The sequence below is a fragment of the Arachis hypogaea genome, chromosome 6 (assembly GCF_003086295.3).
Source record: "Arachis hypogaea cultivar Tifrunner chromosome 6, arahy.Tifrunner.gnm2.J5K5, whole genome shotgun sequence".
In the NCBI taxonomy this organism is placed as follows: Eukaryota; Viridiplantae; Streptophyta; class Magnoliopsida; order Fabales; family Fabaceae; genus Arachis; species Arachis hypogaea.
Window position 1 is genome coordinate 3,639,340 of NC_092041.1, and position 16,453 is coordinate 3,655,792.

The 16,453-nt window shown below is 30.4% G+C and overlaps 2 protein-coding genes across 7 annotated transcripts; both read left to right on the top strand.

The window, feature by feature from the left end:
* The first annotated feature begins 3,737 nt into the window (after positions 1-3,737).
* On the top strand, positions 3,738-6,854 carry LOC112695403 (uncharacterized). Of its 6 annotated transcripts, none has more exons than XM_025747740.2 (7): positions 3,746-4,174; positions 4,342-4,514; positions 5,391-5,470; positions 5,549-5,618; positions 5,709-5,818; positions 6,380-6,494; positions 6,573-6,854. In XM_025747740.2, exons 3-7 carry the CDS (start codon positions 5,407-5,409, stop codon positions 6,655-6,657), a joined length of 444 nt encoding a protein of 147 aa, XP_025603525.1. In that variant the 5' UTR covers positions 3,746-4,174; positions 4,342-4,514; positions 5,391-5,406; the 3' UTR covers positions 6,658-6,854. The 6 variants fall into 6 exon arrangements, with proteins under 6 accessions (XP_025603524.1, XP_072053996.1, XP_072053994.1 ...); XM_072197896.1 differs by having other exon boundaries at positions 6,380-6,451; XM_025747739.2 differs by lacking the exon at positions 4,342-4,514 and having other exon boundaries at positions 3,738-4,174.
* Positions 6,855-8,300: 1,446 nt separating this feature from the next.
* Positions 8,301-12,589, top strand: LOC112695404 (inositol phosphorylceramide glucuronosyltransferase 1). Its single transcript, XM_025747742.3, has 10 exons — positions 8,301-8,849; positions 8,940-9,060; positions 9,347-9,532; positions 9,676-9,839; positions 10,224-10,331; positions 10,476-10,613; positions 10,706-10,834; positions 11,046-11,331; positions 11,450-11,573; positions 11,972-12,589. The coding sequence occupies exons 1-10, from the start codon at positions 8,613-8,615 to the stop codon at positions 12,111-12,113; spliced, it is 1,635 nt and encodes a 544-aa protein (XP_025603527.1). The 5' UTR covers positions 8,301-8,612; the 3' UTR covers positions 12,114-12,589.
* The last annotated feature ends 3,864 nt before the right edge of the window (positions 12,590-16,453 follow it).

Consider the following 16,453-nt stretch of genomic DNA (forward strand, 5'->3'; position numbering starts at 1 on the left):
TTATCTCATAAATAATATATGATTATATTATTTTAGAAAAAAATTTTCATTATAATTATATCAAATCAATATTTAATTATGATAAAATATGTTAATTATAATTATATCATAAAATTATAATAATTACGATAGTTATGTTATATATTTTAATTATTTATGTAAGTAAATAAATTAGAAAACAATCAAATCAAATCATGACGGTAAATAAATAATATAGAATATTATTATATATTTAATTGCATTATAATTAGCTCATGAATAATGTATGATTATATTATTTTAGAAAAATATTTTTATTATAATTATATCAAATCAATATTTAATATATTATTTAAATCTAACTTTTATATAACAATAATATTATATATTTATATATCACTTTTTTAAACTCATTCTTACAAATATATATCGGCATATAATTAATATTGATAACATATATACTTAATAAATATCTTTATTAAATTAATTATAACGATTAATACAAGATAATCTCATAAGTATAACCTGATTATAGCAAGAATTTTCATAAAAATAATTGACTACTAATTTGAATATAATTGATATAGTTAAATTGATACAACCTATAAGATTGAGAATATGTAGCAATTATAGCAATTATTATATCAATTATAATAATCATTCACGTGACTTCATATACAGTAATTTTTGAATTATAATTGTTACATAATTACTGTTGAATATTATTTAATTTTAGATATTTTATAGGTAATATTCATTATCACATGAATTATCATCATTATTCAATAATAATAATAATAATTTTGAATTTATATAATTGGTAAAATTCTAATTCTCATTCGTATGTAATAATTTTATTAGTATGTATTCACAGTTTTAGTCAATATATAATAATAATAATAATAATAATAATAATAATAATATATGTACATCAAATTAATTAGTTAACAAATTGAATTTAGCTTATGGAGTTTTATTTTCTACTCAAATTTTTAATCATTAGTGATTTTATTTTTAATATTTACAGTAAATTTTGACTATAAAAAGAAAAAAATTAGTATTGATTGTTTCCTATTTTATTTATTTACAGTCATAATTAAATTTGATATAATTATAATAAGTCTCTATAATTATAGTAATATAAAACTGCTTCATATATAACAATAATATTATACATATTTATATATCTCCACTTTTATCTCTTTTTTCAGAATTTTGACATATAATTAATATAGATAAAATATAATATTAAACTGCTTTGTTATACATATATATATGAAGTTATAAAATATCCCGTATAATTTATACGTATGGCATAATACGTATGTCAAAAAAAGATTCCATACCTTTTGTTAACCATTGTTTTGTCATACGAAATTGATTGAATAATTTCTATTTATATAATTTTTTTCTATTAGTAGCAATTAGTATCTGCATTAAAAATTCATACCGTTTGTAATTATATATATATATATATATATATATATATATATATATATATATACTTAATATACTAAAATTGTGTTTTCTTCTAACTAATAAAAGTGAGGTGTCGATTCCTCGTGAATCTATTTTCCCGCCAAAATTAATACACTATTTTCTCTTCTAAGTTTATTTTATAAAAATATCTTTATTATAATTATACTATAATTAGCATGTAAGCAATAATACATAATTATACTAATTTAAGAAAATATCTTTATTATAGTTATATGAAATCAATATTTAATACATTATTAAACTACTTATCAATTATCAATCGAAAATATTTTTGATCATTTTAATTATATTGATAATAATAATGATAATAATAATATAATATGATAATTATATGATAATGGCACCCGCCATTGATAACCAATTTATATTTCTCTAAATAAATTTATTTTATAAAAATATTTTTATTATAATTATATTATAATATTATAATAAATATTTAATGAATAATGTATAATTACACTAATTTAAGAAAATATCTTTATTATCTATCTATTCTATTCTATTCTATTCTATTATATAAAAATAGAATTTTTGTATTTAATAATGGAACTGATGTGGCATGCTCTTGAGGTGTTTCCAAATCTATTTCATTTAATTTGTCAAAGCAAATCAATTATAATTAATTAATTATATCAATTAATTAATTTGATTAGCCATTCAAATCTCACAATTTATTATAATTTATATAAATTAATTAATTATAATCAATATTCAACAATTTTAATTATATTAGAGGTAAAATTAAACCCGTTTAAATTTCGGGCTAGCCTGTGTGCTAAATGGGTGGCCCGTTTATTTTTTTTTTTACATTTTTTTCAAAAAAATCAGTACTTTTAGTTGATATTTCTCTTGATTCGACCTGAAAATCAGACCTATCAGCTAAAAAAATATTATTTTTAAAGATTTTTGACCTAAAAGTGGTATTTTTTGTCAAAATATTTTTCAAAAAATAAAATTAAATGATAAACGGGCTGGCCCGTTTAACCCATTGGACTGACCATAAACGGTCCGGGTTAGAAATTAAAATTCTGGCCTGCGAATAAAGTGGGCTTAAACGGGCCAGCCCATTTAACCCACTGGCTTAATGGGTTGGGCCTAAATGGACCGGACTAGCCCGTTTGACAGCCCTACTTCCTATATAGCAATGATATTATATATATTTATATATCTCCTCTTTTAGCTCTTTTCTAAAAATATTGGCATATAATTAATGTAGATAACATATATATTGAGTAAGTATCTCTATTGAATTAATCATAAAGGTTAATAAAATATAATGAAATAAATTTCACCTAACTGTAGTAAGTATCTCCATTGAAGATATTTGCTAATTATTACCGTGTATAATTAGTGTATATATATAATTAGTGTATATATATATACAGAGAGAATGAGTAACAGTGAATTGTTACAATTATTTAATTTATCATTTAAAAAATTCGTACCTCGGACATAAATTTTCTTCTGTTTATTATTTTTCATACCTAAGGGCTACTAATTACGATTCTATCAATATTGTTACCTATGGTACGGTAGATTATGTAATGAAAAAGTTTGAAAAATAAAGGCAAGAATTATAAGGTTATGGAAAGTCCCATACAAATTTGACAAGAACAAGACGACTTATGTAGAAATGGTTCTCATGGATGACAAGATAAGTTGATTATTTTCCATGATTCTTTCAAGTGATGCTAGGTCCATCTTATAAATATTTTTTGTTTATATTTTAAATTTATTTGACAAGTAAACTCTCGCACGAATCAAAGAAAGTACGATTTTATAAATTTATAAGTATTAATAGTCTTTATATTTAATTTGTTTAATAGTGTGATAATATAGCTAATATATTTGTTGGTGGATTTAACTATTATTACTATATTATTTATGATCACATTCAGTATACATGTGTGATTTATTGAAAAAAGTACATTATTAAAACCGATTAATAACTATTTTAGAATTAATCCAATTAATATCGAATTAAAAAAAAAACAATGCATAATATATTACTTTTTTATTAATCAAATTATTATAATTTAAATTTATTTCAAAAAAATAATTTAAAATTATAATTTCAATCTTCTCACGTGCATGTCACGGGTGATTATACTTGTTATTAGTACCAAACGTTACATCAAAACCTATGAGAATCGGGTTGACCTATGCCGGTTTTATAAAAATCGGTGACCCATCCAGTTTTGAAAACGAACCGGGTCAATTTTTTTTTTTTCCTTTTTAAAATCCTCTTTCAATTCGATGCTGTTTTGGTTTAAAAAAATAAATACAAAACCCTAATTTCCCAACGGCACCCCAAGGCCCCAATCAGTCACAGGTCACTCTCTCCCAAGAGTCAGTGAGTTACAGATTCACTCACCGCAGTTTCGCACGGTCACCTCCGAACAAAACGGCAGTCAACGACGGAGGTCATCACTCGTCACTCCCCTCACCGGTTCCTCTACCTCGTCCCCGCGCCGCCGGTGTCTGCTGGCCTCTGCCTTCTCTGTCTGTGTCGTCCCGGCCGCCTTGGCTCCGCCGTGCCTCGCCTGTCTCTGCCTCTGCTTCCTCCGTTGTCATCGTGTTGGCTCCTCTTCGAAGCTCTGATCTCTCTCGCCGGTGGCCTGCTCTGCAACAGCCCCAAGTTGGAAAACCGTCCCTGAATTTGTTTCTGACTTTCTGCTTCTGCAGTGTAGTGTAGGTGAGTCCCTTTTTTAGTTATTCTTATTAATTTTTTATACTGATTTTTGCTGTTTTAGTATATTAATGTATTTATATGTAAAACTGATTGATTTAATTTGTAATAGGTTTAGATGAGTTATATTTGTATGTAAGACTAATTGATTTATGTTCTTTTCCTTTCTTTAGGCTTGTATATTAAAGTTGGAGAATCTGAGATAGATAATAGAGCAGAAGACATACACTATAAAATTTATCTCCTAGCTTGATAATCAAATGATAAAGGGTCTTTCTTCTGGTGTTGTGTAGCACTCTTTAATTTCCTCAGTGGATTAATCACTTTGCAATAGTTTGATTTCGAGGTCAGTGGTAATAAATAAGAGTTTGTTTTAAAAAGAGAGAAAATGGGAAGGTTAACAATTAGAGGACTTGTACGGTGAAGTATTAACTTTGAAGGATCTTTGGCAAAGGAATTGGATCAATAGAAAGCTAGAATCTGGGAGTGCATGAGGGTGTTTCGGTTTACCTTAATCTGTAGCCTTTAGTCTTTCCTATGTGGCTTATCTGTTAGTTTTAGTTTGTTGTTTGTTTTGAGGACTGTTTTCTGTTTGTATCTTATTGCTGTGCTTGTGACCGGGTGTGTTTCTGCCTGGATTTGTTGATTTTTTACTGCAATGCCCACCCCTTCTATGGGCTTCTTTGTGGGTGGGTTGAAGTATCGGAAAAAAAGATTTCAACGTGGAATTTTGGTTTGAGTTGAAGGTTTTTTTTGTTATATTTGTCTTTTTCTTCATTCAGGAAGGGTCTTCTATGTTCTGTTCTTTGGCCCTTTTGTTTTCCATTGCACGTTTAGATCAAAGATGCTAAAAAGTGCAAAAAAGAAAAGGAGTCACTGTAGAAGATATACTGTGGCACATCAAAACATAATCACAAGTCACAGCCACACACTTAGGTTTTTCTAGAGGATTGTTCATGTTCACAAAAAGAATATTGGAATGCTGCTGTATTAGTTTATTTTCCAATGGAATATATTTCATTGAAAAACAAAAAATATAATTTCAGCTTTTGCATTGTAACGTTCATTTTCAGGGTGTTTTCTTTTTCTTGATTAATATCTGGACAATTGATTATTTAAGTGAGACCGGGTCAACCGGTTACCCAGTAACCCAGTAGTCCAACTGGTTTGATTACTAGTTCGATTCTGAAAACTATGGTTTATTTCCTTCAATTTTGTTTAGTTAGGGTTTAGGGTTTATGGATTGGAGTTTTGTGCATAAAACGTGGGATAAGTGGGCTTCCTCTAACGTTGGTCATTCTGGTGAGCAATGTCTTCCCTCTTAATTAACCTCTTAATAGCACTCTTTATGTTTGAGTTTTAAACTATTGTGTCGTTTAGGTCACCCTTTGAAAGCTGCTTTGTTGATTAATTATGACCCAACTGGACCCTCTCGCTTGTTGTCTACCATGTAAGCACCACCATTATCCTCTATTCTTCATATGATTTTTCCTTTTTTACATTATTTTGATCCATGTTTGGGTTCATTGGATGCTGGCAGTGCTGAACAGGAAGGAATCAAAGCCAATCCCATGGAATTGACTCACTTTCTAGACTTCATCAAGCGCAATCAACTCCAATCAGAAACCTTCATTATTGCCTCCAATGAGTGTAAGCTGCAATTTTTGTATGCCTTATGCTCTTAAGAATCAAGAATTTAGGGTTCTTGGATAGCTGAACTAGTGGATCATATATGATGCTTGTTCAACTATGTGTGCAGTCTGTGAATAAGAGATTTAGCTTATGAAATTAACATTTAATTTAGAATGATCACAGGACACTGCTAGTGTGTATGTGCGAGCGAATACGGCTAGCTGATATTAGCTGCTAGTTCATATCCCTGTGATTATCGGATATATGGTGGATTGTAAACATTTGTACTGAACTTACAAACTACAAGGAACATATGTCTAGTACAAGTTCAAACTCCCAACTTCATCAGCTAACCCTAATTCTACAAGCAACTGGTAGCTTCACAGAATTCTTGATGAGTAATTGAGCTAGATTAAGGTTTCAGCTGCAGCTATTTAGCACAAAGTTTGAAATTTTTTGTTCTGGATTGTAGATGGGCAGGGTGATGCATGTTATAAGTTAATTTGCATTTGATGGTATAATAATTCATGTCATTGGACTCATGACTTTTTCAATGGTGCATTGAAATTTGGATGGCAGACTTGGTGACCTCAATTCACGAGAATTGGTTTAGTGGAAGGTGCATAAACACATCAAAGCCTGCTGGTGAAGGTGCAATTGTTATTCAAACGGCAGCATATATCTTAGTTGCTTTGTAAGCCATATTATTTCAGCTCCTTTATCATGGATTTTTACCGATGCACTCTCTAACAGTTTATGTCTACGTATACAGGTATGAAGGGTCCATTGGTCCGGCATCTCGTGCTATGGCGGCTGCTGATCAGTTAACTTGGCAATTAGGACGGAAAAATCTTTAGATGTGATGTTGCACATCCACATTTGTTTGTATCTGTTAGGAAGAGAGCAAATTATCAGAATATTTATGCCCCTTTCTTGGGCTTGCTCAAATGAGAAAATGTTAATCACACATTAAGTACTGATTTTATTGTACCATAGAAAACCTACCAATTTTGTGTAAGATAATATAAATAAGATTTTTTGGCTGATAAGCTAATCTAAGCTTGTTTCAGCAGTGTCATGCAGAACTTACGATATATTATTAGGGACCCAATTGAACTCTCAGGTTACCATCTGTTGAACTTGAAGCATAGACAATAACTTGATGAAATTTCTATGGTGCTGACCTCCTTTGTCAGCATGCTATGTTGTCCAGATGTGTCATCTATAAAACACGATGCATGGAGAGTGATCGAACGTATTCCGTTTCTGTATCTCACTCACCTTTATTAGGGATAATGGCTAATGAAGTTTGTTAAGGTAGGTGGGTCATTGGGCCATTTTCTTTACGGGCTTGTTGGGTTTTAATGTTTGTAATGCAAAATAGATATGATGTGAATTGAGGCCCAGAAAGGTGAGCAATTGTAGGTGTCAAAGGAATCATTAGAATAGTAATGACCCAATAGGTGAGAAAAAAAAGAAAAAAAAGAAAAAATAAGGAATCATTTTATGATGGATTTGTATGCAGAAAATACTAATTTGTTCTTTAATGATATTTTTTAAGAATTAAATTATCTTATAATAAAATTTATTAAAATTTTATTTTTTAAACATACATATTAAAAATTTTATTAAAAGTACTAGATAAATCAATTTGCTTAACGAAAATAAGAGTTTTTAAGAAAAACAATTTATTCGAAACTAATTTGCTTACGGGGGTGGAGGAGCTGTCCTGCATGCAGACAGCCTCCAACATGCTCACGCCGTGTTGCTGTTGCTGCAGCACATTGAGAAGGCGCAAAACCTCTACAAAATCTGCTTGATTTGTAAGCAACACGTCCACTACGTATTGTCAGGGAACTGCATACGCCCGCCTCACCACGCCCACAGCGTGTTGCTGGAGAACTCACACGCCTCTGACGGACCGCCGGTATCACGCTCCCTATATGTCAACTGTGACATCACAAACTAGCAAAATCCCTCCTTCCTAAATATTCAGCCAAAATATTAATACACAGTCCATATGAAAAAAATTTCTGTTTATTTTAATTCTCTATTTAGATTATTTTCTTACACTTATTGAAAAATTCCACTACTACCTGTGTATATTGATGTTTTAAATGAACCTCGTTTTTGTATTCTATTCTTTTAGATGAATGTTACGGTGTCTATAATGTAGTGCCTATTTACTAAAAAAGATTAAAAGTTATTATTTTATTTAAAAGATATAAAATAAATAATTTTTAAAAAATTAAAATTTACTACAAAAAATAAGTTAAGCAACATTTAAACAAAAACTTATAGGCACTATAGAATTCGCCATTCTTTTAATGGAATAGAATTTAACTTTAAAAAAACATAAAAAAAAATATAATTTAAAAAATAAATTAGATTAATTTAATAATTAATTTACTAATCTATTTATATAAATATTAAAAATTTAAATTTTATTTTGTACATCCACCAATCAATAACAAACCGCTAACCGTTACTCCGTTAGACCGAGCTCAATATATCATTTAAAAGAAAATCAACAAAGTCAAAGAGAGAATGAAACGCGGTGCAGCTTATTCCCGTGGAACCGATCACAGAGGATCAGAAAAATCGCAAGCCCGCAGGCCGCAGCCAGAGAAGACCACCCAGAAGGAAGGAAGAAAGAAAGAAGGTCATAGATGAGAAGAACATAACCTACATATTCCTCAAATCAAACCCCTTTCATTTCAAGTTTCAACATTTTTTCCCTTTTTTCTTTTCCCCCTATACTTATTTCACTGTCATCAAGTTCGAAGCGCTAGTAGCATCGGGGATTTGAGGTATGATGAAAGCACATAGGGCATCATCATGGTCGTGTTTGATAGTGATTTTGATGGTTTTCGTTCAATTGGGAGCTTCAGTGAGGACCGATGAGGCATATGTCACTCTTCTCTACGGTGATGAGTTCTTGTTGGGCGTTCGAGTTCTCGGTAAATCCATACGTAACACTGGATCCACCAAGGACATGGTCGTTCTTGTCTCCGATGGAGTCTCCGATTATGCCAAAAACCTTCTTAGGGTAAGTGAATCATTTCACATCGTAATTGCTTAATTTTTGGTCATCAATCCCAAAATTTTATTTTGATTATTATTTTTTTTTTCTCTGCAGGCTGATGGATGGATAGTTGAGATGATTAGTTTACTGGCAAATCCTAATCGAGTGCGTCCAAAGAGATTTTGGGGCGTCTACACAAAGCTCAAAATATTTAACATGACTAACTACAAAAAAGGTAACATTTTCTTGGGGGCTTTGTGTTATTGTTTAGTGTTATCTGGTTACAACAATAAGGAGGAAACTTGTAAAGTTTCTATTTAGGGTTAATTTCCATTTAGCATTTTACTATGAAGTTTAATTATCTTGAAACATTTCCTTTTTTAATAATATGTTGTTAGCTTCTTTTGAGTTAAGTCAAATTGGAGCAGGCAATTTATGTTAAAGGATTTGTGCTTCCTCTCTTATTGTGGGATACGGAGCATGGCTTATTTGTTGTTTTTGTAATGAATTTGAATGTGCAGTTGTTTATCTTGACGCGGACACTATTGTGGTAAAAAATATTGATGATCTATTCAAATGTCAAAAATTCTGTGCTAATCTGAAGCATTCTGAGAGGTTGAATTCGGGAGTCATGGTGGTGGAGCCATCTGAAACCCTTTTTAATGACATGATGAGCAAAGTGAAGACTCTTGCGTCATACACGGGAGGTAAAACAAATTTTAGACACCAATTTGAAATTCTATGATTACTTGTTCCTTTAGTATCGCTGTTGGAAACACCTATATGAGAAGTCGGTTCAAATTCGATAGCGTGATAACGGTTATCTTCTTCTGTCTTTCTCCCTTTACAGGAGATCAAGGATTTCTCAATTCATATTACTCTGATTTTCCAAATGCACATGTTTTTGAGCCAAATTTGAGCCCAGAGGCATTGAAGTCCAGACCCATTCCTCAAATGGAGCGACTTTCAACGCTGTATAATGCTGATGTTGGTCTTTACATGCTTGCTAACAAGGTACTAGAATATAGGTAATGAGAGGATGTTACATTCCTTTCAAGTAATTAGAGTCAGTAAGGCACATGAAATATGCCCCTTTTTCTTCTCCTCCCTCTTGACTTAATGATACTTGATATCCTTATTCATACCAGCTTCATTTATCTGCCTAATGCCGTAATCTATATTTCGTCTAGAAGAGTCCTATACTTCAATATACCTGATGTTTAATTACTCTTTTTTCATCAACGATATGTGGCCTGTTGTCCCCAGATGTTTTGTAATAATCAAATAATATATACCATTCAGGTGACCTACATTAATAATGACATATTCACAAGAGGTTATTTAGTGCTGCTTTTCAATTTTTAGTTCAATAACTTAATCAATATGATATTTTTTCAGTGGATGGTTGATGAGAATGAACTCCGTGTGATTCACTACACACTTGGCCCTCTTAAGCCCTGGGACTGGTGGACATCATGGCTTCTGAAACCTGTTGATGTCTGGCAGGTATTTCTGCAACTTACTATCCTCTTTTGCGCTTTTAATGATATTTGAAAAATCGTTGTCTTCCCCATTTTTTCTGTGTACCATGCTGCTTGGTTTGAAGTTTGTGATAAAAGTATGCTGACTTTTTCTTTTATGGTTATGCAGGATATAAGAGTACAACTTGCAGAATCCCTTCCTGGCACGGGAGGGGGCCAAAATCCTAAAGAGAGTTTTCTTGTGAAGTTTCTTTTTCTGCTACCATTCTGTGCTCTTCTCATCTGCTTCTACCATTCATTTCTAAAGGTCAGCAATCATGGACTAATATTTTTCTTTATATCTCAAGCATTGAGCAAATGGGCTTTAAAGTAAGTATTGGAATATTGTATTTCCTGCAGAATCAAGGGTCTTCATTTTGTAGAAGCTCGCTATGTGATCATTTCAGACGCTATTATTACAAGATTAGATCAACTGGACCACTTACATATACTAGTATTTCGACATCAACAATCAGTTCGTCCCATCAGGTCAGCCTTTTACGTCCTCTGTTTTCTGAATGGGAATTTGGATCTTTCTCATCCGAGGCTCTCACATGCCAAATACTGCACAAGTCACCGTGATTTGTGCCTTGTGTCTATGTCTTAATGTCTATATCTTGTTATTCAAAATGCTTAGACTTATTATTTATGTATATTTGACAATTGACTCAATAAATTCCTTTTCTGTGGTGTTGAACAGCTCTTAAATGGTTCTCAGTTCAAGGTTCCTGTCTATTTGGGAGGCATTTCCATCTGTGTCTGTTTTATGGCTGCAGTGGTGTCTCTAGGAATAGCTCTTGCGATTATTCCTCGGCAAGTGATGCCATGGACTGGTTTACTTTTGATGTATGAATGGACATTCACAATTTTCTTTATATTATTTGGAGGTTATCTCCATTTGATTTATCAGTGGGGAAAGATTGTGGCATCAAAAGCAGTGTCGTCCTTGTCGCAACCTGGGTCTTCTGATTACGATTCAGGAAAACGTATGACCTCATGACCAAAGCTTATTTATTGTATTATCTTTCTTTGAGTTTTGATCTCAACATTTGTATTCCATATAAAAAAAATTGACATCTTTTTATCTTTTTGGGGTATTTACAGGTCATCAACGACAAGCCTCATCTTGTGATGCTACTACGTGGTTCTATGGTTTAGGGATGGCCTTTCTGGCAATTGCGGCTCCATCCTTGCCTTTCGTTTTTGGAATAACTGCCCTGTTTGTTAGGTAACTTGGAACTAAACTTATTTAGAAGGAGAGCTCTAATAGAAGCATGCCTAGTGTAAGCCATCATAATAGATCTAGTTAAGACACTTAAAATTTTTTTCAATGTCAATTTCGTCTTGGTGATTCTGAAGTTACTCTTATCAGATTCAGCTTGAGTTGTGGTTTGTCAACCAATATCATCTCTTTTCAGAGATGCCATAGAATCCCTTCTACGTTAGTAGCAAACAAGCCCTTAGTAGTTGCCTTCTCCTGTAATTTGTAGTTTGTTGGTTCATTGCATAGCAGTAGCAGCTACTTTTAAGTTCTAAGTAGTTTTTAAGTTGAAAATGTGCATTGCCCTCAATTCTTTTTTTTTTTTTTTTAATGAAACTAAAGTAATGCTTATATACTTTTAACAGGTTAGGATTGATGGTTGTTGGGGGCATAATATTGGCATCTTTCATGACATATGCTTCTGAACATCTTGCCATCCGTTCATTTCTGAAAGGCCTTGAAGAGTGGGATATTGCTAGAAACAGGACTTTCTGTTTCTTATGCTGATTTGACCATAGGAATTGGTGTAGACTGTGGTAGATATTAATTTGCTTCATTTATTCAGCAAATATTTGTATCATCATAGTGGTGTTAGTGGCAAATGTAATGTAGAAAAATTTTGTCACCTAGCAGTTGTATTGGCTCAGGTCCTGTTGTAGTAGTATTATTTTATATTTTATATATTCTACCGTCCGTTTCAAAATCACTTTTGCTTTTGATTTTTCTGATACATTAAAAAATTAATGTATTTTGACTTATTTAGCATCTAAGTACATTGATTTTTTAATATATCAAAAAAGTTAAAACGACAAATATTTTGAATCGGAGGAAGTATTATTCTTTGGTAGGTGTCGATATATTGAAAATTGCATGGCATTGAGACTTGAGAACTGCTATGCTTGGTTAACATTCATTTAATGCGAGATTGTTCTGTTCATATGATCTTGAAATAGGATTGGTTAAGGCGAGTTATGTTGATATAATTCACAGTCCCATTTTTTTCTTTTGCATCTTATGTATGAACACTTTTCAATTTTCATATGCGTGTAAGGAAATCAGCTCAGTTCAAGAAAGTTGCCACGGTGTTATCCAATAATGATGGTTTTGAATAATAAATAATAATTAATTATAAGATAATTGGAGCTGGTTAAGCCTTAACAAGGCAAGTAATGAGTAATGCTAGTTGGCTACAACTCATATCCCTTTTCTATATCATATCATATATCTAATCTAAAAGTTAATAAAAGAATGGAAGAGATCTACAATTATTTACAGGATCAATGCTTGTCTGAAGCAAAAATATTAAGGTTCATTGTTTGTTCTTTTCACCAATCTATCTATGCCTTTTTCTCTAAAAAAGAGGGTCAATTTGTTTCTTTTGGCTATATGATTTTTTCTGCTCCATCTTTGTGGCAATGTCCCACGTCAATCTGACATTCACAATCTATCTATGAGAGTTGAATTACAATGGAGAATAAGTGGAACTAGCACAAAGAAACCAAACAGATTCATCGTCATTATATTGAGTAAACTGTAAACTCAATAAATAAGCTTTCGAAAAATTTAAAAACGAGACAAAATGAACTAAATATTAAATATATATATTCTAAAACAAGATTTTAGAAATTAGATTTTGATCTAATTTTTTGTAAGTATTACTAAAAAAATATCTTTTTATTCTAAAATTTTGATAATTTTATGTTAAGTAAATTTCTTAAAAAAATATTTTGTGAATGATCATATTATTTTAAAAAATAAAAAAAGTAGAGATTAAATTATTTTTCGAATTTTTTGTGAATTTTTTAAATATTCATTTAAATATTACCACAAAAATTTGGTTCAAATAGATAAGTTATTTGATAAATAAAAAAGTTTTTTATCACTTATAAAAAAGTATTTATTGATTATTTTATCTTATTTTTAAAATATTCAAAAATTATTTTATCAATTATATCTTTTAAAATTTTTTTTAGTCAGCACCTAAATCTTTCAAATACTAAAATAGTAATTCACTCTATTTATATATCTTTCAGTTTCAGTGTAACAGCCACTTCTATTTATTTCTATATTAAACAAAGATTATCTTTTCAACTGTCCTCATTGTTGAAGTAAACACAAACAAGTTGAGAATATCTCAAGTGGTTCACACTAAAATCGCATTATGAATTATGCGTCTTGGTCAGTTTAATTAATCCAACTGCCATTGAAGTTATCAGCAAACAATAATAAGATTAAAAAGAGTCATCACGTTTTGGTTTGTCGTTTTATGGCATTTGATGAGTCACAAAAGCTAATAGAAATTAGATATGATGGCCGGTTTTATATCACTTTTTTTTTTATGTTGTTTTGTTGGTGCGCATCTCTTTCCTCAGGTGGGACACATACACCAGCTTAGCATTTTAATTATTTAACAAAAAATGTTATTCTTACACTAAAATTAATTATTAATATATTTATGTATAAATATATATATAATTTAATTTATTTTTAATATATATTTATATTTAAAATATATTTTATATTAATAATTAATTTTAATATCTACGTAATATAATTGATTATTTAATACTATATAATTAACTAATAAAACAAGGTTTGCACCATAATTATTATATTATACCTATCTTGATTCTTGAAGGTAATAGTAAAGTATCACACATCAACTACAACTAGTGTTAATTTTTTTTGTTAATTTTTTTTGTTGTCTACAGTATTTTTTAGTTTAATAAATTAAAAATTAATTTGTTATGAATTTGAATTTTATTTAAAGGTTTATCGTTAGTCAATAAATTACTGCATACATAAAATGAGATTCAAACTCTTAATACTTATTTAAGTAGACGAATAAATTAATCATACGACTAACTCAAGTTAGTTTAACTAGTGTTAACTTTAATTAGATGTTTATCATTAAACAGCACTTGTATAGTAACATACCATTAATCTTGTTTAATTAAAGGTGATGCGTTGTAATAAGATGAGGACATGTGGTACTAACGCAGGATATGTCTTCATCCTCTAAGAGCAAAAAAGAGAGATTAATATCGAAAAATAAAAATTAAATTAAATTTTTATAATGTAATTAATATAAAAAATATAAGATTGAGTTATGTTTTAGTATCATATTTTGTTTAAATTTAAAGGATAAATTTAAAATTTTAAAAATTTAATAAGAATAATTAAAAAAAATATTATTAAAATTTTAGTTTTTATATTTAAATATTTTAATTTATGTATCTTCACTTTTTAAATATACTAAAAAAGCTAAAATTTATGTTTAAAATTAAAATTTTAATTTCAATCTCTATTCATCGAATACGATACTTAATCCTAACTTTTCACCCGCAGTCCCAAAAAGCAAACACGATCTAAAGTGTCTACTATAGACTCAACTGACTTAGCTAGCTTTTTAATTGGTTCCTAAAATTCCTGAGTTCTGTGAATTATAGGCATTAGGCAGATTTGATTTATTTAATGCATTTAATCCGTTAGAATCACAGTACTCATAACTCATGAGCCTTGAGGCCCTCCTGAACGTGGTGAGCACTCTGCCATTGAAATTCCTGGCTACTATTCAAACATCTTAGAATTCAGAAACTGAATCAAGTAAAGTAACCGACAAAAACTCACCAGTACTATTAAAGTTACTACACAATGTTTCTACAAAAGTATACTAAATCTAATTTGTTAAATTCTAAAAATTGAAATCTTTTTTACTAACAGTAATTTATGCAGTATGTAAATGTAAGAATCTAGCTTGTATTTCGTCTTGATTCGTTTAACCATATTAACTAGAGGCATCGCTGTATCTATGTTAATATTTGATACAGTTACTATGTATAATCTATAGTCTAGGCCAAGAATAATAAGAACTGAATTGAACAAGGAAGATAAGAGACTTGAGTTCATTTCTTTTGGTAACACAACATATCTTACATATATGATAAACTTGCTGAAAAGACATAATAAAATAAAATGAGAAAATTAATTAATGACCATCATGATAGATCATCATCCTCTCCAAGAGAGATGTGAGATGGAAATCAATTCAATTATTTAAATAAAAGCCAAGCATCAGACTTGCCTAGATCAGAGGGCAGAACAGAACCCCCAGGTCAAAGGTCAAATGTCAGATCATCACTACTCTCTTATCTTTCTGGTGGTGTTATATATATTTGGCCACGGCTCCAACAACCCCAGAATCTGTAGCAGTAAACACTTCATCTTCTTCTTTCTCTCTTTCTGCATGTTCATGGAAAATAAAGAATGGATAAGAAGATTATTGGATTTGTTGGGAATCATGTATGAGATATCCCAACAAGGCAAAGATTTCTTAGTACGATGATATACTAAGTACAAGGAGCAGAGACGGATGATACCATGAACCATGCTCATATATATAGGGCTAAACAACATACAAACAATCTCATCTACGTGGCCGGATTACATTACTAGTTATCACATAGTTGTTGTTTTCATAATTTTTTTTTAATTATGAGGTGATGTTTGATTTACTTTGTTAATATATTTATTTTTTTAAATGATGATTTAAACTGTTAATATAAAAAACAGTTTTTTTTTTTTTAAACAAAAGAAGTTCAACACATTACAGTGGAATATACAAAAAAATACAAAAACATAAAGAGCTACCAATAGAAATCACTCAAACTCCTGGCATCTCCATTATTGTCATCAGCCTCCTACAGAATCACAACCACACTATTCTGTGTAGCTCAACTCTCTCCGTGTGTGAATTATCTCAATATCCACTTTTTCATTCTTAAAAATTTGTGCATTGCGTTCCAACCAAATGTTTTAAATTATTGCAAAAAACACTATCATCCATA

What these genes read in the sequence shown, in the direction of transcription:
- LOC112695403 (XM_025747739.2), top strand. Translation starts at nt 5,407, where the DNA reads ATGGATTGGAGTTTTGTGCATAAAACGTGGGATAAGTGGGCTTCCTCT. An exon ending in TCTCGCTTGTTGTCTACCAT is followed by an intron (nt 5,619 to 5,708) that starts GTAAGCACCACC and finishes GGATGCTGGCAG; the next exon opens with TGCTGAACAGGAAGGAATCA. An exon ending in CATTATTGCCTCCAATGAGT is followed by an intron (nt 5,819 to 6,379) that starts GTAAGCTGCAAT and finishes TTTGGATGGCAG; the next exon opens with ACTTGGTGACCTCAATTCAC.
- LOC112695404 (XM_025747742.3), top strand. Translation starts at nt 8,613, where the DNA reads ATGATGAAAGCACATAGGGCATCATCATGGTCGTGTTTGATAGTGATT. An exon ending in TTTACATGCTTGCTAACAAG is followed by an intron (nt 9,840 to 10,223) that starts GTACTAGAATAT and finishes ATATTTTTTCAG; the next exon opens with TGGATGGTTGATGAGAATGA. An exon ending in TGATTACGATTCAGGAAAAC is followed by an intron (nt 11,332 to 11,449) that starts GTATGACCTCAT and finishes GGGTATTTACAG; the next exon opens with GTCATCAACGACAAGCCTCA.